Source organism: Cervus canadensis, chromosome 14, assembly GCF_019320065.1.
Source record: "Cervus canadensis isolate Bull #8, Minnesota chromosome 14, ASM1932006v1, whole genome shotgun sequence".
In the NCBI taxonomy this organism is placed as follows: Eukaryota; Metazoa; Chordata; class Mammalia; order Artiodactyla; family Cervidae; genus Cervus; species Cervus canadensis.
Window position 1 is genome coordinate 2,004,803 of NC_057399.1, and position 27,656 is coordinate 2,032,458.

Sequence of the window (27,656 nt, forward strand, 5' to 3'; positions counted from 1 at the left end):
AGAACAGTCATTCGGGAAGTGCCCAACCCTTCTGTCTTGAACACTCGTCCCTTCGTGCTTTAAGAACAGTCTAGTGTCCCAGAGACCCTAGGAGATCACTGGGAAAGGGGTCCAGGGGATGATCAAGCATCTCCTGGTTGAAGGAATGTCTGCTGGGAATCTGGCCCCTGCTGCCTCCAGCCTGCACTCCCTTCGCGTCTGCCTGAATTCCCCAGGAGAAGCCACGCTTTCCCGTAGGTTCCCCTCCGTGGTCCCCCTCACCACAGGCACCACGCCCCATGTCCTGAAGTCACGAGGATGCCGGCAGCTGCTCTTCCACGAGGACCACAGCCCTTGCTTTGCGAGCCGCACCCTCAGCACCTCACTTTCCTACAGAAACCCTCTTCCCTAGGGCTTCACCTTCAGCAGTCAATAACAACGTGAGAGAAAGCTGAAGCTTTGTTATTTGTGTTTCTTTAAGGCATCTGATGGTTGGGAGCAAATTCTTAAGCAAGACCGAAGGACCAGGTGCCCAAGCTCCCATCTCACCTGACAGGTTTACCAACCCCTTCTCAAGAGAAAAGGAAGACGTGGTTTGTTTTCTCACACATGATGAGAAAAAGACTGTGCAAAGCTTTAAGCTGTCTTCAAGCTTTAGGTTGCCAATAGAAACGAGCAGGTTTTCGGAGGAGGGGGATGCCCAGGGCCGTCGCCACCCCATGCTCCCCCTATTTGGGCCAGAACTGCTCCTTCTGGCTGTGCCCACAGCATCCCATCCCTGCGCCTCATCTAGAGTCCTCCAAAGGACCCTCCTCCGCCCCCCAGAGCTCCAGGGCCCCCAGCTAGTGGGCACCACGCTCTAGCTCCATGACCCCGGGGTCATCCAGCAACACAGGCCCAGTGCAGGACGGCGCGCAGGTGTCCCGAGTGATCCAGCGAGTGAGCGAACGGACACAGTGTGACATCCCCACTGGCACCCATCTCAGGGTCTGAGCGACTAAAAGCCCCACAGCCTCATGCGGAGGAGATCTCATTGAGTTGCAAGAGAGTAAGTAGCCGCTCAAAAAACGAGATTTATCCTAGGAGCTAGATCCATCTGAGACGCTTGCCTCGGAGCAGGACAGCTCCTGGCTGCCAAATTTCTGTCATTATTTGGCAGCGCTTATCTCTGAGACCAAGTCCTGGGCACTTATGAATATAAACAAGTCCCGCCAGGACGTGCTCTGACTGCCGGCCACCTCCCCATCAGCCCTCCCGGCGGCTGTGGTCCTCACGTTTGCAAGTACATTTTATCTCAGGCGAGGCGCTGGCAGAGTGACTCACCAGTGTGGGGCCACCAGCGTGCTGGGCTGACCACGTCCTCGCGGGGAGGGCGGGACCCTGGGGCCACCGCAGAAGGCCTGCTCCTGTCCCCAGTGCTGTTCGGGTTCTCGCTGGGTGCCACGCCCTGAGGATGCTGGCCTGAGGCAGGCAGGACCCAAACATTTGCCATCAGTTTCCAAGACCAGTGGAGATGGGACCTGCTGGCGCCCACAGCCTTAATCTTCCTCCCCCATCCCCTTTCTGCGGAGGCTTTGAAGGTCCGCTCACCTGTGTAGCTGTGCAAGGAAGCCCTGCTCCCTGACTGCGGCGTCTGACGTGGGGCACAGCACGCAGATCCAGGGGGACACGAAGGCCGAGGCCCAGAGCCAGGACATGCCTGCTCCAGAAAAGTGGCCTTCCGCCGAGTTAGCCCAGAAGCTCCAAGTCTAAGGTCATCAGGAAGTTTCTCTTCTTGGTCCTTGGCTCCTGAAAGATATCTCGACCGACTGGCCACAAAACCACAGACGTGACAAAAGACCGCCGGGCCAGGGGGTGTGCGCTCAGGGGACCTGCTACTGCCCTGAGCCTCCCCTCCTCCAGTCTCTGTGCTGAAAAGCCCTGCCCCATCACTCAGAACCAGGCCACCCCGGCCTCTGGGGGACAGTCTGGAATGAGCCCAAACACCCCTCCCTGCCTTGGTGGGGAGAGGGGGAAGCAACAGGAAGACCACAGACGTAGGCAAGAGATCATCTGGTTTTATTTAAAGGCTGTTGGTCACATGGAGGGAAGGCGTATAAGGTACAAAATTACAGACGTTTAGTTCACTATACAATACAAATCATTAAGTCTTTACAGGTCATTACAGAGTCTTTGGGTTTTTCTTAACTCCCATTTCACGTGTAGGAATCAACAATCCCCCAATCAAAATCAGTTCCTTGTGTGAACCCATCATATTTACAGAACTCCACACAAACAGAGGCTCCAAGACGCCCCCAACACGATTAATGAGCAGCACGCAGAAGGCACGAGGGGTTCCCCCGAGAAGGGTGCACGCAGGGACAAGGGAGTTGGGGTCTCAGGCTGCACAACCTGTCCTGGAGGTGAGGAGTGACGGACGGACGGACGGAGCGGCGACCCGGGGAGCTGGAGAGGTGTGAGCAGGCAGGCCGCGGCCAGGGCGGCTCATCTCAGCCCAGCAAACCTCCCCGTGGGTCTCACAGACAAGGGAGCTTCATCCAAGAGGAGGGGGAGGGTAAGGAAGGGGGTGGGGGCGGGGGAAGGGGGTGCGCTGAATGCCTGAGCCTTTCCGACTCCTCAGGGGCCGTTCACAGCTCACTGAGCACGCAGGGCCCTTCTTGCCAGCCTGGCCAACCCGACGCAGCCCCACCGCTGGGTGTCCTCACCCTCCCGCTCCCTCTGGGCATCTCGGCCAGCCACCCCCACTGCCTCCCCGCACAGTCCCCTGGGGTCTGGGCTGGGCGACCATCTCGGAGCAGAGCCCTGACCTGTCCTCCGGCAGCCTGCAGCGCCCGGGTCACACGGCCCCCCACCACTCCTGCTGTCTTACCAAGTCCCAGAGCCTGATTGGCTGATGTTTAAAATGAGGTCTGTCTGTCAGCAAGTCAATGACAGAAGACAGAGGGAAGGGGGAGCCCCCCACTCCCGCCCACTCTCCAGCCACACCCTACCCCCAAAACTTCAGGCGGAGAACCGCCTGGCTCCTGGCCTAGGGACTGCAGCTCTTCAACTCACGAGCCGACATCAGTGTGCAGCAAGCAGCGGGAACAGGCGTGACAGCCCGGGGCAGGGCGAGCTGCCTGCCCCGCCTGGAAGAGGACAGTCCCCAAGCCCCCAGGAGGCGGGCGACAGCGCGCGAGAGGCCAGGGCGTCCCAGGACTCTGCTCCATCCATCCACACACTGACCCAAGCGATGTGAGGTCGTGAAACAAAGTGGGGTGTGGTGTGGGAGAAGGGGGGGACGATGGCTGCCCCCCCACACCCTGTGAGGACCCAGCAAGGCCTCCACGCCCCGCTGTGTGTAGCTCCCTCACTGCACTCAGGGTCCCAGGCCACCCAGGGGCCAGAGCGGGGTCAGGAGAGCCAGGCCAGCCCCTGCCCTGCCAGTAGCGCTGACGGGTGAGGGTGCCTGGGGAGGCCTGCGTGTTGACCTCCTGGCCCCGGGGACAGCTCACCAGGATGAACAGTGACGTGGCCTTCCTAACACCACAAGCATGGGCCCAAACTCGCTTCATTCTAAGAAAATCCCAGGCGAGCCATGGGCTACAGACTCAAGAGCAGCAACAGAGTTTCCCTCCCGGGAGGAAGGACCACCTCTGCACACAGGGGCCTGGCCGCTGCCCCCCAGTCTCAACAGCACGAGGCCAAGGGCTCTAAGGAGATGCCGCCTCACTGCGTAGGGACGCCAGGCCCCGGTGAGCGCAGGGCAGGGCCGGTGGGAGACGCTCAGGCAGAGGGAATTGGGGACGTTTGAAAGACAGGCCCCAGGAGAAAGGGGGGCAAGGCTGGGAGGAGAAGGGGGTCCTGAGGCCTCCTGGGACAACAGGGTTGGAAGGAGCTGACCCACATCACCTAAGGCTCCTCCTGGCCTCCCTCAAGGTTGGAAGGAGCCAGCCCGTATCACCCAAGGCTCCTCTCAGCCTCCACAAGCTCCAGCCAAAAACCTTGTGCGACCCTACTGTTGTCTCATCCACTTTAGCTCAACCAGCAACAAAATGAACGTGGCCCCTCGTGACCCAGCTGACCACCCCAGGCCAGTTCTGCGAGGTTGAGACGCCCGTCACGGGGCAGACGGGCCCCAGCAAGTACTGGGCTCCGTCCATGAGGATCACAAACACCCCGACCACTTTCTGCTTCCCCACATTGTCTCTCCAAGTGTGGGGTGCACGATTTTATGCCCTCAGGCAGGTCATGGGGGCTCTGGGAGCAAGGCCCCCCCCCCCCCAGGGACAGCAGGGTGTCCAGGGAGCAGGGTCTCACCCTGGAAACAGGTCTGAAGGAGAACGTCTATGCTGGGAAGGGGGCTGCGTAGAAAAGCTGACACAGAGGTGAGAGCACTTAGTTCAGGCACACGCCCTGCCTGGCAGGGGCTCCCCCAGCAGACCCGTGGAGGACAGGAGGGGGGTGCTGGGGGTGGCCCCACAGACGGGACCCCCAGCCCCCTGCAGACCTGGGGCTCCGCCAGTCCTGGCCCCGAAGGAAGGAGACAGGCTTCTTGTGGTGGAGGGCAAACGACCAGCCTTGGAGCTGCACCGGGGGAATGAGAAAGATGCCTTCTACCGGTCAGGGCAGCTGTCATGGGGAGTCCCCCACCCCTCCCCGGAACCCCTGGCCAGCTGTCTGCTGGGGCAGCAGATGGAGCGAGGGCATACCGGGCCAGGTCACTAAAACCTGCAGACTCTGTGCTGGGCAGCTGTGCCCTGGGTGGGCGGAGGTCCAGGTGGGCTGGAAGCCACTTCTCAGGGACACAGAGCCCGGATGGGGAATCAGAGGCCGGGGCTTCCACACTCTGGAAAAACCAGTAACTCTCCTTGGTTTCAGCCTATTCACTGTGAGAACCCTTCCAAGCTCCCAAGCTAGGAGTATTTGTTGAGACGAAGGGGTGCAAGCTTAGACTCCCGGGCCTGTCCCCGCTTCTAAATCAGGCCAGGGAGGCTTGGGGTGATGAGATCTTGTTCTGGGCGGGCGAGCCCATGCCGGCAGAGCCTGCACGTGGCTCCACCCTGTCCCACAGTCCCGGAGGTGACAGGAGGGTGCCTTGGCGTTAGCACGCCGGGTCGTGGAGGCCACTTCATCCGAGCTCCTTCCTGTGGCCCCTCCCAGGGGCAGGGAACCAAGGCCGCCTTCAAGTGAGGGGCTTCATGTTGCTAGAGAACCGAGTTTTGTTGTTCTTTTTTTTTCAAGCTTTCTGGCTATCATTTTTAAGAGTCTAAACATGAGAACTGAAGAGGCAGGCTAGAATGCTGTGTGCAAACTCCAGCTCCGAGCTTCCACCCCCGACTGCAGGGTGTCCCCAAATCTTGCTCACAGCACAGGCCCAGTGGCTCCCGCAATGACAGGCAGGGAAGGCAGCCGAATGTTCGTCACCAGGTCACTGGACCACCACCTTGGTAATTCGAGAAGCACTGATGGAAAAAGGGCTCAGGGCCAGGGCTGTCTGGCCCATGGCTCCTAGAGGCCCCCAGGGGTGAACCCTGCCAGGCTGCAGCCCTGGGCTGAGTGGGCATCAGGTCACAGAACTGCCATGAAGCTCAACTGGTCTAAGGACCCTCCCAGGCCCCAAACTGCACCAAGGAAGGCTGTGACGCCTCTGAACACAGAAGCACAACCACCACCTCCTCCCGTTTTTGCTGTCAGCTGAGAGTAAGGCCACTTGTGCATCTGTGTTTAAGACACAGGGAGGAGCTGAGTGTCCTCTGGGCCCTCCAGGAGCCCCATCCGAGGCAGCAGGCTGGCCGTTCTGCAGCGGTCACGGAGGCCGGCTATGTGCAAGGTGGGCCCTGGGTACCGGTGCTGAGTGGACGATTGTGGCTCGCGAACAATTTTAGACTTTGAAAAAAATAAATATAAATAAATATAATCCAGGAACTCTGTTAAGGGAATAAATGGCAAAGAGAGAAAACTTTCCAGGTATAAAAGCGCTGAAACACCCACAAAGGAACCTCTAAGAAACCCTGTGGAAAGAAAGCGGGAAAGAGGGGGCAGGCCCGGGGCCCAGGCACTTAGAGGAGCTGGCACTTGGGGGGTGTTGGGGGTAACTGGGGTGCAAGCCAGGACTTGAGGCGCTGGGGGCCGCCTCCATGGTAGTGACAAGGCACTAGTTAACAATTATGTTTTAAATTAAGAGGTTAACGGGGTCACCAGATAGAACAAAGAGCAACAGCGGCCGTGAGTGGGCAGCCCCAGGCCTAGGGACAGTGGGGACCTCACTCCGGGCTCCTGGAACCTTCCACCTGAGGTCCAGCTGAGACGCGCCCTCACCCCCTGGGGAGAGGGTGAAACGAGGGGAGGGAGGGGCGGGGGGGTCACCAGCCGCACGTCACCGTGCAAAAAGCATTCCTGGCCTGTGTCCAGGGGAGAGGGGCTGGAGGGCCCCCCAAGGACTGTCCCCGCAAAGGCTCGGAGGGGCCCGGAGCCCTCTGTCCATCACCCCGGAAGGACGGGAGGCAACTGCCCTGCCGCTCAGCTGGCCCAGGACTTGCGGTTCTCGGGGTTCCTATGGCCACGCTCAGCCCGCAGCGCCGTGCCCTCGGTCTTGGCCAGCGCCGCCGTCAGCGAGGCCAGGTTGCTGGCGGAGCCGGAGAGCAAGCCACTCCTGCGGGGCTCGGGGGCGCCCTGCAGACGGAGCCCCGCGCTGCGCCTCCGCCCCGCGCCCGCTGCCCTGCGCACGCGGTCCGGCCTCACCAGCAAGCCGTAGCCCGGGTTGCACTTGAAGTACTGCTTCCCGCCGATGGAGCCGTCATTCTTACCTGCGGAAAGAGAGGAAGGTGTGGAGGTGGCTCCCAGCCCCAGGGGACCCCCGTGCGCCCGAGCAGCCGCGCCCCGTTGAAGGCGTGGGGCCCGCGCAGCACCTCCCCGGCAGCACCAGTGGTCACTGAGGACAGATCCCTGTGGCCTCAGACTCGGTCAAGGCCTGGTCGCTTCTGATGCCCTGTGCCAGAGCAGAGCCCCCTGTTCTCCTTCGGCACTGACCATTTTCAGTCTGGACAGTCAAAATGCAAACCAAGCAAGGAGGTCATAAGGTAGAATGATTATTTTTTCTAAATCTATCAGATGGGAACTGGCAAATCACCAGACTGAAGCTAGAGAGATGGGCTTCCCTGGTGGCTCAGTGGTAAAGAATCCACCTGCCAAGCAGGAGACTCGGGTTTGAGCCTTTGGGTCAGGAAGATCCCTTGGAGGAGGAAACGGCAACCCACTCCAGTATTCTTGCCTGGAGAATCCCACGGACAGAGGAGCCTGACAGGCTATGGTCCATGGGGTCGCGAACAGCAGGACACAACTGAGAAACTCAACAGCAACAGCTAGTGAGCTGTCAGCCTGGTGTGTCAAGGTGGGGAGATGTTTCCTTCATAAAAGCAAATAGAAAGTGCTTTAAGGTGAAGGGCAGCACGGGGCGGGGGGATGAGGAGTGGGTCCCTGACCCCTACGTGTCCCCCAAGCTTCCGCTCAGGGAGCGGCCGCCCCGCCCCGGGACACAGGGGAGGAGGGAGAAAGGCAGTCAGGCCGGCGGGCTCAGCGTGTGGGCCGCAGAGAGCCGCCTGCAGCTCCTCAAGAGAAAGGACGTCCACACGAAACTTAGATGAGGATTCCCCGCTGCTTCACTCGCAACGGCCAAAAAGTGGAAGCAACCCAAATGTGCATCAACCGACAAGTGGATGAACACCACGGGTGGCCTTATGACGGGACAGCACGGGCCATAAAAAGGAACGAAGAGCGGGCAGGCGCGACTGGCTGGGCCCGGGGAACTGGAGAAGTGAAAGAAGCCAGCCACAGAAGCTCGGGTCTTTATGACTCCATTTATATGAAAGTCCAGATTAGGACCTTTCATATCAATTTTGACAAACAGTATAGATTAATGGTTTACCTGGGGCTTGGGGAGGGCAGTATCTCACTAATTGACCTATGGCTTCTTTTGGGGGTGATAAACCCATTGTAAAATCAGGTTGCACAACTCTGGAAATATAGTAAGAACTGCTGAACTCTACCCTTTAAACTTCTGGATTTTTTGTTATGTGAACTGCATCACAATAAAACTATTTCCAAAAAACAAAAAAACCTGCTGTCCATTTGCTATATACAATGTAGCTAGACCTAGAGGGCATTATGCTAAGTGAAATAAGTCAGACAGACAAATACTGTATGTTCTCTCTTGCATGTGGAACTGAAAAAATAAAACAAAGGACTATAACAAAACAGAAGCAGCCTCGCAGACACAGAGAACAAACTGATTTACCAGCTGGAGAAAGGGAAGTGGGAGCGGCAGGACAGAGACAGGGGATTTAGGAGGCACAAACTACTGTGTATACAACAGGCTATAAGCATACATTACATGGCACCCGCAACACAGCCAGTGTTTCAGAATAACTTTAAATGGAGTATAATCTATAAAAATTTTGTATCACCGGTTTGTAACCTGGAAACTAATATTGTAAATCAACTGTATCTCAATTTTAAAAAAAACAACAGGAAAACAATTGCTTAAGCCCTGCCCTCAGTTTTTCTGCAAATGATGATGTCTTGGCTTGAAGGTGGGCCGTTCTATACAGGAGACTCACCTCTCCTCCCATCCTCCTGCTGGGGGCCCAGGAGCCTGGGGGTGTCTGGGGAACACCTGAGGCATCTGAACCTCCAGATCGGCATCACAGTTTGTAACCTGAGCTAGCAGAGCAGACAGAGATGCTGTGACAGTTCAAATGCAGCCCTTTCTGTGACTAAAAACTAAAATCCAGGATTTAAATTCATTATCGAATATTTAGTAGCTTTCAATGAATGTCTTTAAAGTTCTGACAAATCTCTGCAAGTTAAAAAGAGAGAGAGAGAATCTGACTCTTAAAACACTTAGGAGAGTCTTATCTAGAGAAAATTCCTGATTTTGAGAAGTGGTAACTCCAGGGCTCAGAGAAGGCAGCGATGTGCCCAAGGGCACACAGCAGGTGCTTGGCAGTGCCCACACTTTTCTGCCAGACTGCAGTGGGCATGGGGGCAGGAGCCTGTCCCAAACTAGCATCACTCACCTGAAGGTAAGTCCAGCTCCACTCCAACCCAGGTGCCCTCCTGAAAGTCGGTGGGTCCCACGTATCTCACGATGCCCGTCTTGTTGGTGCCCACCGTCACATACTCCCCCTCCTTGAGCCACTCTGGGACCTCACTGGCTTCTTCAGAATCCGAGGAGACTTCCAGCTTTCCCAGGGCCTGAGCCCCAGCGCCACCGTCCCCCAGGTCCCCTGAGGCCAGTGGGTCCTCCGTGGTCCCCGAGGGGCTGCCGGGGTCCCCGCCAAGCATGCGCGTGAACGACTTCAGCTCCGAGGTCCGCACCTTCTGGATCCTGAATGGAGAGGAAGGAGCGGGCAACTGCAACCGGGGGTCTGAAGGCGGCGGTGGCCTGGAGACGTCGGACTCTGGGCCGGCGACTGGTTTCACCTGGGGCTGGGTGTTCTCTGGCTTCTGGGGGGCGGCAGGGTAGCTCCTGCTTGCCTGGTTGGGTGGTGGGGGGCCCGCTGCCTGGTTCTGCTTCTCTGCAGACGCCCCGACTGGGGCCAGGGCTGCACCATTGCCCGGTGCCTTTCCCTCCACCGAGGTGGCCGGGGGCTCGAGGGTGGCCAGGCCGGGGCCCGGAGGGGTCGAGGCCATGGCATCCAGACCCGGGCCACAGGCATCCGACAGGGTGGCGGTGGAGACGCTGTGTGAGAAGTAGCCGCTGGACGCTTCGCTCAGGGGGCTGGGGGGCCCCTCCCCACCCTCGGGGGCTGGGGAGGTGGGTGTCACTCTCGGGGACCCATCACAGGTCCTGGGCGCAGGGGTGGCCGGCGGGGCCACAGGCATGCTGGGGGCCACGCGCAGCCCCCCGTTCTCCCGCTGAGCCTGGAAAGGGGAGAGTTCAGAGTCAGGCATTCCTCCACAAAGCCGCGAGGCCAATCCTGCTGTCGGTGGAGACAGACAGCTCTGATGGCGACTACAGGGGCCGTGCAACAGGGCGGAAGGCTCCCACATCAGCTCTCCGTGCCACCTCTGAGCACGGACAACAGAGGCAACAGGCTCCAAGCCACTGCTGCCCCTCCCTGCCCTGACCCGGGCTGAGCAAGGCAGCCCAGAGTGCCCCTCATTGCCGCCCCCTTCCATAAGCACAGCTCCTGTAGCTGCCTGTGACGGTATGGTTTCTAGTTAAGAATTACACATTTGGTCTTAAATGTCTTGTTTTTTGGTATTTCCCAAATGCTAGAAACAATAAAGGTTTCCTGATACTCATAACAAGTCCCTTACAACCACATCTGAGTTTATGTTAAGGGGGGTGACTTTTGGAAAACCCCCAAGGGAGGGGCCGGAGAAGGCAATGGCACCCCACTCCAGTACTCTTGCCTGGGAAATCCCATGGACGGAGGAGCCTGGTAGGCTACAGTCCATGGGGTCGCTAAGAGTCGGACACGACTGAGCGACTTCACTTTCACTTTTCACTTTCATGCACTGGATAAGGAAACGGCAACCCACTCCAGTGTTCTTGCCTGGAGAATCCCAGGACAGGAGCCTGGTGGGCTGCCGTCTATGCGGTCGCACAGAGTTGGACACGACTGAAGTGACTTAGCAGCAGCAGCAAGGGAGGGGCTGGTTGCCAAGGGGACCAATCACACGACTAGAAGGGTGTAACTTTCCATCCCATCCTGACCTCTGGGAAGAGGCTGGAGGCTGACTCACTCACCAGTGGCCAACGATGTAATCAACCATGCCTATGTAATGACCTCCACAGAACACCTAAAAGGACAGGGTCTGGAGAGTTTCTGGGTAGGTGAACACGTGGCGATGGGGGCAGACACCGTGCCCAGAGAGCATGGCAGTGCCTTGCTTTCCCCTGCAGGCCTCTCCCGTCTGCCTGCTCCTGTATTACATCCCTTTCTAATAAACTGGTAGTCTAGTAAGTCAGATACTTCTCCTGGGTTCTGTGAGTCGCTCCAGCAAATCCACTGCACCTGAGGGAGGGGTCGGGGATCCTCTGGTCTGGAGCCTGCGGGACTTGGCGACTGAAGTGGGGGCAGTCGTGTGGGGCGGAGCCCTCAAGCTGCGGGCATCGGATGCTGTCACCGGATAGAGAGGGTCAGGTGGAGTTAACTGTGGGACACTCCCCTGGGGTCAGAACTGCCTGGTGGTGGGAACGCCGACGCGGGGCGGCAGCTGGGCAGTGTGGTACAAGACGGGCAGGCGAGCCTTCACGTCAAGCATGGCGCATGTGAACGCCCGACTCCCTCTTACACCGGCACTCAGGCCCGGAGCTCTGCTCTCTCGGGAATGGACACCCCCCACCCCCCGGCCCAGCACCAACTTCCTGGGGAGGCTGAGAGGATCGCTGGAGGCCGGGAGAGCACCCTGCTCCTGCAGAACTGAAACGGTGGCCTCGGCGAGGGATCCGGACGTGCCAGGGCACAGCTCGGGCAGGAAGCGACACCCCTGGGGCCGGCGGGGCCAGGAGGCAGGGGAAGAGGAGGGACAGAGGCTGCCTGAGGGCTGTACCCTTCCCCTGAGAGGCTGTCTTTCGAGACGCTGCTCAAGGCTGGTCCCACGGCCCAGGTCAGGGTCTCTGATCCTGGAGACTAGTGGGCCGAGGAGCAGCCAGCCCGGCGAGCAGGGCTGAGTGAGGCCAGAGCTGCGCTGGGCTCCCCGCCTCTCATCCCTGGGTCTGAGTCACAGCAGCAGAGCCACTCGGAGCCCCGTGCCCTGGGGACGCCAACGGCTGACTCTCCGCCGAGCTCCACGGGCCCCGACCTGCTCCCGGGTGTTCCTGCCATGAAAACTTCAGCCACCAGGAGAAGGCGGCAGATTATCTTTCTATTTCCGGTGCACAATAGCAGGGAATGGGAGGCGGAGTGGGAAGTGGGTTGTGGGGCGAGAAGGGTGCTGCTCAGAAAAAGAAATATGTTCTCAATATTTACGGAAAGATTATTTATCTTACAGGAACGGCCATTTTCCATTTGAAATACAGGATTTATTTGAACTGGGAAACAGCTGAGATCTATAAGTCTCTTACAGTTACTTGGCTTAACTCAGCAGTTTGATAAATCATGCATTTTCACGTGAATTGTCATTTATATTCCTGTCTCCGGAGGCCCTCCTTCCCCCACAAGGCACACTCTCAGGGTACGAAATTAACGGCACCTCTTGAGATTAACAACCCATTTTTGTGATGGATCTCTGGGCTGCAAAATTTACTAAATCCAGTAGATCAATAACTGTCACCAGCATAAATACTCTAAAAGATGAGGCAATCCTTCAATCATTTTTCTCTCGCAACTTGTACATGTTTTATTTATCCTTTTCTATTCTATTTTTAATCTCACTGACCAGGCAGGGAAGAATACACAAGCAAAATTTAGGAGACTCTGAAATCTGAACAGTAACCATGGTTCTGAAATAGTCTGCAGTTCCCCACTCCCTGGGGATAAGCCCCCACCCCACCCCCCGCCCCGCACCCGTTGCAGGATCTGCTGAAGGAAAGACTTAGTCCTGAGGAGTGGATGGCCCAGGGACAGCGCCTCAGAGCCCTATCAGCTTCCACCCCATCAGTTTCCACAGAGTCCTCTGATGCGGGCTAGAACGGACTTACTTTATGATGTAGCCCAGAGAAGCTATTCACCCAAAGCCTCCAGTAAGGGAAAAGCTGGGGATCAGAGGTCAGACCCACAGCAACAGGAAAGAGGAGAGGGGGGTGTGGAAGGTGATCTCTGACTACCCCAGTTCTTGGTTCTTTCCCGCTGAGCCAAGCGCAGCTCTGATCCTTCCGCTTTGGCACTGCAGGTTCCCACTCAGTTGGAGTTGCTATGTGAGTGGGAATCTCCCTGCCGTCTCTGGGTCACAGTTTAGCACAGACGTTCCTAAGGCTGCCGGAAAAGCCTAGATCTGAGCAAGCCAGCAGGGCGGCACCCTCGTGGAAGGGTCTCTCTCTGCCCCACTGGCCTGGGAGCCCCAGTCCTGCCTCGAGAAATCATCAACACAACTCATGGGGGCAGGGATGGGGGCAGCTCTACTTTTGGTTAAATTCGTGAACACCTAGGATTGAAATGGGCCACGCAGAAAGGAGTGAACTCTTGGACATCTGAATTATCTTTCAAATTATTTGGCCTCTTTTGCTCCTATTTTAAAAAATAAAAAGCTTCCTATGGAAGACACAGCATCTCCTCAGAGGATGAACGGCACAGTGGGAGAAAATAGATTTGCTATTCATAAGATGAGAAGTGCTGTTCATCTGTGGGAGATCATAAGAGATGATTTTCTGCCCCAGCTTAGCGTCAGTCTTTTCACGCTGATATCATGAATCAGAATAAAATGCAGAACTGAGAATGAAGCCAGCACTTGGGATAAGGAGAGGGTTCTGTTTATAGAAATCGCCTCTGCCGAGCAGTGGGCTATTAAAACAGCAGACGGCATTAGCAGTCAAGCACCTAAGAGTTTAGCAATCATATGATTAACAAGTTGAAAATAGAAAAGTGTAACAAGCAAAACAGAGGGAGAAGACAGTGACCTATATTATAGTTCATTATCGAGACGGGAATGCTAAAATTAAAAGCCACGGGCGTGGACTCCACAGTTACAGCACTGGGGCCACCCGCCGTATGTGGGACAGCCGCGGAGAAGGCACCACCCGGCCCGACCAACTCACCTCGGCCATCCTGGGTGACCCGGCGTCCGGAAGGGCCGGCTGCACCATGATTCGGGGCACGGGCTGAGGAGACAAGGGAGCAGGTGGGCTCGGGGCTCAGGGGGAGCAGAGCAGACAGAACCAGAGAAGCCTTCAACTGAAGAGACGGGAGAGCTGTCAGGAGGACCCACCCAGAGTGAACTTCTACAGCTTGCAAGGATTCTGACAAGTCACTGCCTGGCAGGGCTGTCGGGGGCTGGGTGGGGATGCTCTGCCGGAAATATACAAAGCCAGGAGCAGAGTCAGTGGCCCAGCCCCAGAGACACCAGACATGGGCTAAAGACAGTAAGGAGCGGAGGTGCTCTCTGAGTGCACGGCACACGTTAGCCAAGCGCTGGATCTGTACATGGAGCTTTCTGGATGGCTCAGTGGTAAAGATCCCGCCTACCAATGCAGGAGACGTGGGTTTGAGCCCTGGGTCCAGAAGATCCCCTGGAGAAGGAAATGGGAATCCACTCCCATATTCGTGCCTGGAAAATTCCAGGGACAGAGCAGACTGGCGGGCTACAGTCCCTGGGGTTGCAGAGTTGGACACGATAGAGCACGCATGAGTATCACTTATTATCTGTACACAGAAGCATTACAGGACCTAACAGAGAGACGTGATAGGACAGGAAGATCAGCAAAGGCTTCAGGGGAGGTGGAATATAAACCAAGCCTTGCCTGGCCAGGGAGATTCCTGGTCCAGAGGCGCACGGGCGGGGCCATCCCAGGCAGCAAGGGGGACGAGGCTGGACGCCAGTGTGGCTGGGGTACAGAGGGACAGCAACGTGAGCAGAGGCTCTGGGGTCTGAGCGAAGCTCCTGGGCGGAGGGGGCAAGACGTGAAGATGACCAACCTGGCGATGGACGGCAGACTGGCTGCAGAAACAGTGCAAGAGTGAGGTGGGCAAACGACAGGTGCCAACGACAGAGCAGGGTTGATGGGATAAGAGCCTGAATTGATGGGCACAAGTGAGATCACATGAGTGGAGCCGGTTCCTAATGGATGTGTGGTTCAAGGAACAGCTTTTTAAAACAGCTAAACAACACACAAAAACTAGCCCCAGAAGAAAGAAAAGCCGGGAGGAGGATCTGGTAACCCTGAAGGAGTTGGCAGCTGCTGCGTTCACAACGGCAGGTGGGCACAGAGCAGACGCAACCATCTTGAAGAAACCTGGGGTCTACCATGTTCTGCATTTATTTCCCCAACCAAGGTCTGGCCCCTTCCTGGGCCTGCCTGCTCCGATGCACAGGTCTGGAGGTCACCTCAGACAGCTCAGCTCTAAGAGGGCTCCATCCGGGCCAAACACCTACCCTCAATCCCGTTTCACAGGAGGAGTCAAAGCTGGGTGTCAGGGCTTGTTGCCACGCAGTAGCCTGATCTATCTAGTCTACTTGGGCTGGAAACCTTTTCGAGTCCCTTCCTCCAGCCCTGAGCACCTGGTCCCTCCCAGGCCCCTGGTGTGTCCGGGCGCCAGGGCTCCTCTGCGGTCATGACTCCCCAGGAGTCTGCAGGCATGAAGGCTGACGGCCCAAGTCGTGCTTCCTTTCTAGCAGCCCAGACTCTTAACTGAAGGGAGAAAGTCCATCTGGAACAAAACAGCCCACGGAGAAGGGTGTCGACCTACACTCACACACCAAACAGCTGCGTCGTAGCAAAGGTACTGCTGCAGCCAATCCTGCCCTGGGACAGCCTCTGGGAGAAAGGTGCTAGAAGGGATTAATTCTGCTAGAGGTAAGGGAACAGCGCCAGCATCCGAGAAAAAGGCCCAGAGACAGGGAAGTAGGACATGGTAGGAGATATAGCCAAACAGATGCGCAGACCTAAAGTAAACTAAGCGAAGATACACTCTACCCTGCAGACACTGCGGAGCTCCTCTGTGAAGGCCAAGGAGAGCCGGGATCAGAGGTGTGTTTAAGAAAGACAATGGAACAGAACGAGGGAGGGCGCCCTGCCAGCAGCAAGGCCATGAACCCCCCAGCCTCTCCCTGGATTCCCTGACCAGGAAAGACCCCCATGCCCCCCAACCCAACTCCCGTCACACATCTTGCCTGCCCCGGGCTTCCTCTCAGGGATTCTCCGTTTTAAGCATGTGCCCTCCACTGTCTTACGGCCCCTTCAGTGCAGGGGCTAGCACCTTCATTTTCATTTTCCCCATTGTGTCCGAAGGCCCCCACGAATGGAAAGGTGTTCAGACCACATCTCTCAGTGAGGGCAGAAAAAAAGTTTGTTAAGCTGGAACCCCAAAATACTTATATTCTTCAGTTATATCTTATTTAAAAGAGACGAGATTGAGATGAAAACATTCTCCTTTAAAGCACAAAAATGTAAAAATCCACCCAGGATGAAACCTTTTCTATGTCTTCCTAAATGGAGTACAGAAAAATACACTTTTCTTTATGATACAGAATAATTTTTTAAAAATCCAGTAAATGCTTGGGAAAGTATCTGCTTGACTGGGATGCAATACTGGAATCCAGCAGAGCCACAGGGCTTCCTGAGGGACAGGGCCCCAACTTCATGGCTCCAGGCTTCTATGCTGAAGACCTCACGCTTCCCCTCACTGTCCCTCACTCTCCACGACCACTACTTTCTGCAACCCCCACCCCCCACCCCACCACCACAACCACTTCTTCCCGAGTAGCTCAAACAGTAATGAATCTGCCCGCAATGCAGGAGACCTGGGTTTGATCCTTGGGTCAGGAAGACTCCCCTGGAGAAGGACATGGCAACCTACTCCAGTATTCTCGCCTGGAGAAGTCCATGGACAGAAGAGCCTGGCGGGCTACAGTCCATGGGGTCAGAGAGTCGGACATAACTAACACTTATACTTCTTGATCAGGCAACAGATCTGCTCCGTAGGGACACCCGCCCAACTCCTAGATACACCTGAAGTGGCTGGAACCTATGTCAACGATAAGATCACATCAGGTCTGAGTGGGTCCTGAGCGTAAACTCAGGTACTCCCGCCACACCTACTTCTCCGCTTCCCACACTAGGCACTTCACGTGCCCCCTCCTAGCAGCGGCTGCAGACAGCAGCTCTGGATGAAAGCACAGCACGCCAACTGTTCTCCAGCAGAGGGCATGCTCAAGAGGGTGGGCACAGACGCACAGACCGCAGGACTGGCCGCAGACACGTTTCCATGGAGGCTGGGTGACGAATGCATAGGGATCCACCACAGTATTCCCTCTATTTTTGTGTATTTCAAATGTTCCCACAATGCTGCCCTGCATGACAACTTAACTGGGGCTCTGCTTTGGTGGGGCTTTCCTTCAGCTCAACACGGATTCAGGGACTTCCCTGGTGGGCCAGTGGTTAAGAATCCACCTGCTAATGCAGGGTACATGGGTTCAATCCCTGGTCCAGGAAGACTCCACATGCCTCGGAGCAACTAAGTTGGTGTACCATGACTGCCGAGCCTGTGCTCTGCAACAAGAGAAGACGTGGCGATGAGAAGTTCGTGCATCACAACTAGAGAGTAGCTCCCACTCACCAGAACCAGAGAAAGCCCGAAGGTAACACTGAAGATCCAGCACAGCCTCCCCCGCAAAAAAATAAGTAAATAATTTTAAAATATTTTAAATATTTTTAAAAAAAAAGTAAGGACTCAGGTCTCAGGTGCACAAAGTGTTGCAGTAGTGCTGTGGGAATACGAAGACCAGAAGGATACGGGCTCACTCTTAACAAGGCAGCGACACCGTCTGGGGGAAGGACACGTATGCAAAAAAATGAAGACATCAAGGAAGATGACAGGTATCGGAACGAAAGTGTCCAAGCAGAGAAGATGCGGAGGAGGAAGGGGTAATCCAGGGACCAGACCGAGAACATCTCCATGGGGGTGACCACCTGGAGACAGACCATGAAGACACAACGGCTCCTGGCAGGGGCCAAGCAACCCATGAAGAGTAGGTGACAAAGGCAGGCTGCCCTTTCTGTCTGGAGGCTCCCTCCTCTCACTTCCCTGCCCGGGAAGAGCTTCTCAACCTTCCAGGAGGTCTTCAAGAGAGGGAAGGATCTGCAGTGACCAGAGCTGGGCAGGGGGAAGGGAGGTCAGGGCATGCGGAGGAGGCCTTGTGAGCTTATGGTGGATTTTTGCAGGCAACGAAGAGCTAGCAGAGGAACTGAATGAAGCGGTACTAAGAACTAGGCTTACAGAAGATCATCCCTAGAGGAGGAGACAGAGAATTTGGAGAAATCAATTAAGCAGTTGCGTCAGTGATTCGGCAGAGCACCAGTAATGTAAGAGCCTGAACTTGGCTGATAAGAGGAAAAGGAGACGGGAAGGAGAATTCAGAGAGGTGAAGGAGGCCACCGAACACCTGGAGACAAGCAGGGGCGAGAGTGAGACAGCGCCCAGGAAGAACAGGAGACAGGGTGAGGGGGACGCTGGCTTCAGAGGGGGCAGCAAGTCGGCGCACATGCACCCACGCGTGTGCCCGACCCGGAGGGAGCGCCAGCTTTCTGTACCGGGCGGTGGCCTTCGGTGAATTCAGCAGCCTCACTACGCGCACCAGCAATACCCTCAGAGTGTACCGAACTCTTCAGTGTCATCTGTCCTTCACACAGAAGGGCTCACATTTCCAAATGGTACTGTTTGCATTTTAATGCTCCTCTGCATATCCCCCATGCAGGCGGCTGCCTCCTATTTCGAGAGCTCAAAACATTTCAGATCATAAGTTCATTAATCCTTACGACACATCTGGTAACTATTAATAAAAATGACTGCAAAGTATTTTGCAGCTATAAATATTAAGAAGTCCCATGAGGCGCGTGAATATAAGTATAATTATCTACATTTCACACTTCAGAAAGCGAGGCTCAGAGGCATTCACCTAACGGTTAAAGGCTGGATGGCTACACCAGGGGTCAGAGACAGGATCAGGAGGGACTGTGGCCTCAAGGCCAGCTGAAGCCCCCAGGGCACTGTCCTGAGTGCGGCTCAGGTCTAGTGGACCAGCACGTGAGAGGCGCAGGGTGGCGCGGAAGTGTTGTGGGCAAAAGGTGACAGTTACTTCTCAGACCCTCTCTTGTCATTTTTAAACTCTGGCTTTCATATACCACCTGAATGAAACCAGAGCTCAGGATGTCCTAACTAGGCATAAGAGCTAATTTGTCTGGAATGAAGTCTTAACTCCTTGACACGATATGAAAGCACATCACCTCTCATGAGACTGAGCATGCTTCTTATCCAGAGACTTCCCCGCGCTGTCCCTTCCCTGAGGGAATCACCGCCCACCTGGTGAAGACTTAGCCATCCTTAAGTCTTAGCTGGAGCATGATCTACTCTTCCGGAAACTGCAGGAAAATTGCCTCCCCCCCCCCGCCACCTTCACTGTGTCACCTCAACACACCACCTAAAACCTATTTATCTGTCAATGTGTCTTGACGGGTGTCACTCTCAACTGCAAGCTCTTTGCAGGGTAGAGATTATGTCTCATTCATCTCATCCATAAAACAAGAACTTAATGTTTGTTGTCTGAACAAGTAAATAAGTGAATGAATGACTTCAGTGATATAAAGACTGAATTGTACACTTAGGATTTGGAAAAATCCTGTCAAATTCCAAATTTTGGGCACAGGGATAGGTAGAGGGGAGAAGAGATATCTGTTGAAGCAATTTAGTTAACACTTTGTTCAAAAACACTGTATTTTCTGATACCTTTTTTTTTCTTGTCTGAAAACGAACCTTTCCTAATAATCACCCCTTACCATCAATTTGATAAATTCTTTACAAGTCATGTTCTAATGGTTCCTAAGTAAATATGATCCTCTAAGTCTTTTTTTTTTAACTCCAACCAATCACTTTAATCCAAGCCTAGAAAAATACAACAAGAGATATAAGATTTATTCTTGCCATAAATACTCAATAGCCAACCTTTGATTTTCATGCTGATAAAGTGAGGAAAATATAAAGAACACTACCAAGCAGAATCCTTCCTCATCTTTGAATACGTTCTGGTAAGTAACAAACGTTAGATAAAATCAGACATGTACAATTACCTAAAGACCAAGAATCAGCAATGGCTTAAGCAATATAAACAGATTTTGAAAGGTTGTGTTAATCAGAGAGCAGGGTGCTGAGCCGGCAGCGACAGGGAAAGCTGGCGGCGGCCCCAGCCACCGTGGGGGGCTGGGGGGCACCCCTCAGGCCCGCTCCGCCTCACATAGCCAGCACCCCACCCCCTCTGCCAGGGGTCCATGGTCAACCTCACGATCTGCACTCTGGCTTTCCAGGAGGATCCGGCTAAGACCGTGCTGGTCACGGACGACACAGCCCTTGTATCCACCTGGCCGTCAGAGTTCTCAGTTTAAATGAGTAACTCTCACCCTAACCACTCCCTCAGTTCTATGGGTAAACCTGATCACCTCTGGGTTGCACACCTGGGAGTGGCAATCCAGTCCACAGGAATTCTCTGAGCAATGTCAACCAGGGAGAACGGTGGGTGGCCACCAGCTGCTCCTGGCCAGAGACACTGCTTCCCGACTTGCCACATGCTCCTTCCGACCAGCGACAAATGTCAGCAAGGGATGGTGACTTCCCTTCTCGGACCAGTATTACAACCCCTCATGAGGTTTGTACATTCACTTGAGTAGACTGCTCCAGTTCTATCCTCTTCCAAATCCACCTCCCAAACTGCAGTGAGAGGAGCCTCCTGAGACACACATTTGACCACATCACTTTCCTGCTTTAAGTCATCAATGCCTAGAAATAATTGTTTTTAGAAACAAATGGGCCAAAAACCCCAAAGACAGAGTCTACGCAGCGTTTTTCCACAGTATGACTAGCTCCTCCTTCCTACTCTATAGATTCATTCTATAAATATTATCACTTACTGTTTTTCATCAAATCCAGTGAAATCTCTTCAGGTCACAGTTGTGCATTAAATTCTGTTTCTTGACTGTGTCTCAGTCCTGCTCCTCACTGCGCACTGTAACCCTAGACAGGATGCTACCTCAGTGAGACTCATCGTCATCTCTGAGTCAGCACCTTTCAGCCTGTGTGTCCAGCATGGCGGCCACCAGCCAGGCGGCTTCTGAGCACCTGAAATGTGGCTGGTGTGACTAAGAAAGCGGGTTTTTTATTTTACTTAATTTTAATAACATATAAATTTAAAAATTAAAGTGCCTTTTAGTATGTTTTTGTAACGTCTTGGGCATGCGGATTTATTTTTTCAATTCTATGAACTCTGAATGCAGACCAAGTATTTCCAAGGAAAATTTAGTATCTGAATCGAGATGTACTAGAAATGTAAACTACACACATGACTTTGAGGACTCTACAGAAAAAAAAAGAGAAGGATATCTCAGATAGTTTTTTTATACCGATGACAGGTTCAGATGGCGATATTATGAATATACTGGGTTACATAAATTATTTAATTCAACCTGTTTCTTTTTACTTTTTCAAGTGTGACTAACAGAAATTTTTAATGACACACGTGGTTCATATTATATTTTCATCAGACAGCACTGTTGTTGAGCTGATGTATATAAAATCCCTGGCACAGTAGGCACCATGGTAACCCTAATTACTGAAATTTCATGCACTGTCTTCCCAGGTACTTGTCTAGATCTAAGTACAACATGTACCACGTGCCTGTGCTAAGCCGCTCGGCTGCGTTGGGCTCTGGGACCCCCACGGACTGCAGCCTGCCAGGCTCCAAGGAGCCTTCTATATTCTACAGGTTGTGTCAGGAGTTGAGAATACAATATGTGCAAAACCAAACATAAACACAGTCCTCCTCTTCAGAAAGAGGCACTCAGGGTCTATACCTGATATTTCTATTTAATTTTAATTACATAAACAACTGAAGGGCTTCCCTCATGGTCCAGCGGTTAAGAAGCCAGCTGACAATGAAGGGAACATGGGTTTGATCGCTGGTCCAGGAGAACCCACACGCTGCAGGGCAACTAAGGCCACGGGCCACGACTGCTGAGCCCACTGCTGCGACTGTTGACGGCTGCAGGCCGTCGAGCCTGTGCTCCACAGCCAGAGAAGCCACCGTGATGACAGCCTTCACACCGCGCACTCGCCACCACGAGGGAAAGCCCACAGCAGCAAGGACCCAGCACAGTCAAAAGTAAATGGATCTCAAAAAAACAAAAAACCTAAAAGGCACACTCTGTCAACATGTACATTATTTATCAGTTGATGAAAGTGAATGAGCCTGTCCTAACAGACTTCATGGTTGGATGGCATCACTGACCCAATGGACGAGTTTGAGCAAATTCCGGGAGATAAAAAAACAGGGAAGCATGGTGTGCTGCAGTCCACAGGGCCACAAAGAGTTGGACAGGACTTAGGGACTGAACAACTATATATGTGTTAGCTCAACATACTTGAGATCCCACGTATGGAAAATTTTAAACACTAATATTTCTGAAGTTGTCAGGAAAGACACAGTTTCTTATATATTAGTTTACTTTTTAAACGTCTACATGATAATTGGTAAAACTTAAGTATTTATGTGGAAAAAGATTTCTATTTTTAAAAAATAGAATGTAATAAGTCACTCTATCCACTCAGTTTCTCAAGTATCCATGAAGAATGAAGGATAATTTATGAAACATAGTGAAGTAAAAGTCGCTCAGTCATGTCCGACTCTTTGCAACCCCACGGACTATACAGTCCATGGAATTCTCTAAGCCAGAATACTGGAGTGGGTAGCCTTTCCCTTCTCCAGGGGATCTTCCCAGTCCAGGGACTGAACCCAGGTCACCCACATTGCAGGTGGATTCTTTACCAGCTGAGTCAATAGAATGGCTGTGAATCTAAAAACTTAAAAACAGAGTCTAAACCTAAACTGTCCCCAGCTCGGTATGTCCTACAAGCTAAGAATGGTTTTTACACTTTGAAACTATTAAAATATCAACAAAAGAATACTTTGTGACATGTAAAAATTATATGAAATTCAAATTTCAGGGTTATAAATAAAGTTTTATTGGAACAAAACCAGACCCATTGTTTGGCATTGTCTGCAGCCAGTTCTGCCAGCAAAGCCTAAAATGAGCCTAAAATAAAACTATCTGGCTCTTGATCAAAAAAGCCTGCCAAAGCCTGGGTCTACAGACTTATACAAAAGTACACAAGGCCCATTTCTGAAAAATAAGTGGAAGATGAGCCCTCTTCAAATCAACTCCTATCCTGCCTCAGAAACTATCTTCTTTTCATTATTCTTCAGATTAGCTACTAACCCTGACTCTGAAGACAACCTGGCCACTTAGTGTCTAAGTATGTCAATATCCATACATTTCTGGGACAAAGACAGATGGTAAGATGTAAAACAAAACAGAGATAAGAGTCTCATTTTGTAAAGCAGGAAGAATTGCCTAAGAATTCATCCACAAAGCCACTGAACAGAAATCATTTTCCTTGAATTTTCGTTAAAACTCTGTATTCCAAAAGGTCTGTGCACAAGAACAAACAACACAGCATAACATATCCAGATATAAACTACAGGGGAAAAGACCTTTAAAAAAACCTGAATACGTAAGGAAAACTCAACACTAGAAAACAAGGTCTAGATCCTTTTTCTTATTTTTAGTTAGTTACGATGATGAACGCTTGGTACTTCCCTGGTTGTCCAGTGGTTAAGACTCCAGGCTCCCAATGTAGGGTGCCTGGGTTCAATACCTAGCCAGGGAACTAGATCCCACATGCCACAACTTAAGCCTGGAGCAGTCAAATAAATTGTTTTGTTTTTTTTAAATAGCAGCTTCCTTCGAGACAAATTCCTACACCTCAACCAACTGAAATAGAACTTAAGGGGGATAAAAAAGATGATAAACCCTTAAGACACCACGGCAAGCATTTATACAGCCTATTTCATCAGAGGAGCCTGAGTAATGAAGAGTCTAAAACAGCATCTTAGTGCACAAGGGAAGAACCAGTAGCTGTGTTTGTTGCTCCTCATTCTGCACACGGAGCAATCACTCACATGAAAGCTGAAAGAACTACCTAAGCATCTCTGCAGCTGGGTCAGTGTAGGGCACTGCTTTCTCTACTCAAGGCTCTGTCCACCTACCACACTGGAAGCTGTGTTGAAACTGGAGACAGAAACACTTGTGGTCAGCAGGGCAGGCCTAAGCAAAGCCCAGGACACTGGAGAGGAGCTAAGAGTAGAGCAAGGATAGGCCAGAAATGTGGCTGTGTTTTTGATGGTAGAGATTAAATGTGAGCATTAACTCAGATGGTAAAGAATCTGCCTGCAATGTGGGAGACCTGGGTTCAATCCCTGGGTCAGGAAGATCCCCTGAAAAAGGGAATGGCAACCCACCCACTCCAGTATTCTTGCCTAGAGAATCCCATGGACAGAGGAGTCTGGTGGGCTATAGTCCACGGAGAAGCAAAGAGTCGACAGGACTGAGCGACTAATACTTTCACGTTTTCCTTTCATTAACTCCTTAATTCCCCAAATGAACCAAAGATGCCATTTGGAATTCAGAAGTTGAAGTACATAAATAGCTTCATCTGAACACCAACTTCTAGACACATGAAAAAAGCTATTATGCCAAATTAATTCAATCTAACTAATTAGAGAGCAGGAAGTTCTTTCAATTATTTTATGTGCTGTCTGAGAAACACACTTGAATATGAGTACAGATTTCATTAATTGCAGTTCATTATTTTCCAGATTCGTTACTAAACTTGCATCAGAAGGTCAGAGACAGCAATTTTGTCAGCTGCCACCTCTTTCGGTGCTTCTATCTTTTGCATTTCTGGAACTCAGACAGAAATTGATTACAAACAAAAAACAAATCTCCATAAAAATGAGAAACATAAGTTTTATAAATATGTTCAAGCCAGATGATTTTGTAAACTATGAGAAACTTTGTCTTTAAAGACTTCCTTAAAATCATTATTTTCTTTCTTTATAAATTTATTTGTTCCAGGATGAATTGTTAGCTTCTATCTTACCAGAAGAGATCCCTGAATCTTCTCAAATACTGAAATATGCCCCCCAAATAATAGAATTTTGATCTGAGAACCTGCTGATTCCAAAGAACAAGTTAATAAACACTAATCTTTTCATTAGCGATTATGTGTTTGTATCTTTGCATGAGGGACGGAACTGAACATTCTTGTTTGAAAATGTCAAGGACACTCTGATTAAAAGTACTTTTTTGTTAATAATCATTCCTTCATCACTTCTGCTTCTCTCCCACCTGATCTAACAAAGAAAAGAGGAAATATGACTGGTAGAAACAGGACCTATTTCATTCCTCGGTTCTTACTGGGAATACTCTTACATTTTCAAAATCTTATTTTTTAAAAACTAGAAGTGACTGAAATCCATGGCGGTTTTGAGAGAGGACCCTGCTATCTATAAATCACTGCACTCATTCACGGTTATTACCTTCTCTTCGTTAATATCACTTCGTCATTCTGTGCCTTTCATTCTGCTGTTTTCCTGGAACCATCCTTATACAATTCTTCCCCGCTTTCTGTGTTGCGATCCCTTGAATGCTTATACAGTCAGCTCTCTTAGTCATTGTTCAGTCAAGCTATAAATAACTCCTTTAATCCTTCCTCATAAATCATTTCTGATGTTATTCTCTGAAATAATTCCAGTTGGTCAATGGGACGCCCAGCAGTAAGGTGCCCAGAACCATGTGCTGTGATCTAAGTGTCCTCCAATGAGGCCAGAGAGCATCCAGGCGTGGGTTTAGGTGGGTTGCTGTGTCTCTGCTACTGTGACTCTTCCAGAGAAGGAGTTTAAGTCCCCAAACTAACTTGGGACAGAAACAGAAAAAGCAAGGAGCTTTAAGATCTTTCATCACAGTTAGGTGGGAAAGAGAGAGAGAAATGGCTTTGAAAACGCTGAAGAGAGAAACGAGAGTGTGCTTGCCTTACTCTGTGGCCTGCTGGGTGACTCTGGGCTGTGTCTGCGGTTCCACTGTTAGTGGATTTAGTGGATTTTAGGGGGTTTCTGTTTAGCTTTTAATTTTATTTCTTTACTGTTTCTGGCCATGCTGGATGTGGGGCCTTTCTCCAGTTGCAGCGATCGGGCTCCTCATTGCTTCTCTCATTGGGAAGCACGGGAATGAGGGCGTTCAGGCTTTGAGAGCTGCCGCTGCCAGGCCCCAGAGCACAGGCTCAACAGTCGCTCCTCGGTATGTGGGATCTTCCCAACCCAGGGATTGAACCCGTGTCTCCTACGTTGGCAGGCAGATTATTTACCACCGAAGCCACCAGGGAAGCTCCCCCTCTGTTTAGTTTTTTGTATCATCTCACATTGCAAATCTTCAGCAGTGCTACTATCTATTTATTATCTCTAAGTTTTATGACTATACCAAAGCCTTCGACTGTGTGGATCACAATAAACTGTGGAAAATTCTGAAAGAGATGGGAATACCAGACCACCTGACCTGCCTCTTGAGAAACCTGTATGCAGGTCAGGAAGCAACAGTTAGAACTGGACATGGACCAACAGACTGGTTCCAAATAGGAAAAGGAGTACATCAAGGCTGTATATTGTCACCCTGCTTATTTAACTTATATGCAGAGTACATCATGAGAAACGCTGGGCTGGAAGGAGCACAAGCTGGAATCAAGATTGCCGGGAGAAATATCAATAACCTCAGATATGCAGATGACACCACCCTTATGGCAAAAAATGAAGAGGAACTAAAAAGCCTCTTGATGAAAGTGAAAGAGGAGAGTGAAAAAGTTGGCTTAAAGTTTAACATTCAGAAAACTAAGATCATGGCATCTGGTCCCATCACCTCATGGGAAATAGATGGGAGACAGTGGAAACAGTATCAGACTTTATTTTTTGGGGCTCCAAAATCACTGCAGATGGTGAATGCAGCCATGAAATTAAAAGACACTTACTCCTTGTAAGGACAGTTATGACCAACATAGACAGCATATTAAAAAGCAGAGACATTACTTTGCCAACAAAGGTCCATCTAGTCAAAGCTATGGTTTTTCCAGTAGTCATATATGGATGTGAGAGTTGGACTATAAAGAAAGCTGAGCACCGGAGAACTGATGCTTTTGAACTGTGGTGTTGGAGAAGACTCTTGAGAGTCCCTTGGACTGCAAGGAGATCCAACCAGTCCATCCTAAAGGAGATCAGTCCTGGGTGTTCACTGGAAGGACTGATGCTGAAGCTGAAACACCAGTACTTTGGCCACCTCATGCGAAGAGTTGACTAGTTGGAAAAGATCCTGATGCTGGGAGGGATTGGGGGCAGGAGGAGAAGGGGATGACAGAGGATGAGATGGCTGGATGGCATCACCGACTAGATGGGCATGAGTTTGAGTAAACTCCGGGAGTTGGTGATGGACAGGGAGGTCTGGCGTGCTGTGATTCATGGGGTCGCAAAGAGTCGGACATGACTGAGCGACTGAACTGAACTGAAGTTTTATGCAATGTTCGTATCAATATTTATCCCTTCCTGTACTGGGAGAATTGATCCAGCTCTCTTTTAGGCATATGCACTGATTTCTATTTTTCTGGGTTCTTTCTTACACATTATTCTAAAATCTATGTTAAGTTTTTTTTAGAGTGGTATTGATTATTTAATGATTATTTATATAGGCCATTAAAATTAATGTACTAACAAGTCACTAGCAGCAAACAAAAACCAGAATCAAAATAGAGAGCAAACTTGGAGGTATATGTGTATTTCTTTATGATACACTAGACACCTCACCGGGGTACAGCAAAGCCAGGCAGTAGGCAGGGTGGTGGAGAATGTTAATCAGCATAAATTTTATCTTAGTCTTACTAGGTAAGTGACACAGAGGAAGGCATGGTGTCTCTCTGTTTCCATAATGTATCTAACAAAACCTCTTATAATCTCCTTGGTAGAAAGAGGGGGAAACAGGGGTAGGAGATGGCACTTACTGAACAGGCAGAGCTGAAACACATCCATTGGCCATTCTGTGGCTTTGGGAGTGAGCTCCAGTCACATATGACAGAGCTCTCTCTCACGCTTAATGTTCCATATTTTGTTTGTGA

At 51.7% G+C, this 27,656-nt stretch overlaps 1 protein-coding gene across 2 annotated transcripts in view; it reads right to left on the bottom strand.

Annotated features, from left to right (window-relative positions):
- Positions 1-2,016: 2,016 nt before the first annotated feature.
- The window catches only part of KIF13B (kinesin family member 13B), a 202,503-nt gene continuing 176,863 nt past the window's right edge, over positions 2,017-27,656 (bottom strand). Inside the window, exons 38-40 of one of the 2 annotated variants that reach the window (XM_043487164.1) lie at positions 13,664-13,726; positions 9,036-9,882; positions 2,017-6,767 (exon numbers count right to left, since the gene is read on the bottom strand). In XM_043487164.1, the coding sequence (XP_043343099.1) occupies positions 6,481-6,767; positions 9,036-9,882; positions 13,664-13,726 (1,197 nt within the window). In that variant the 3' untranslated portion in view covers positions 2,017-6,480. The remainder of the gene's footprint in view (positions 6,768-9,035; positions 9,883-13,663; positions 13,727-27,656) is intronic. The other variant, XM_043487165.1, reaches the window with a different exon arrangement.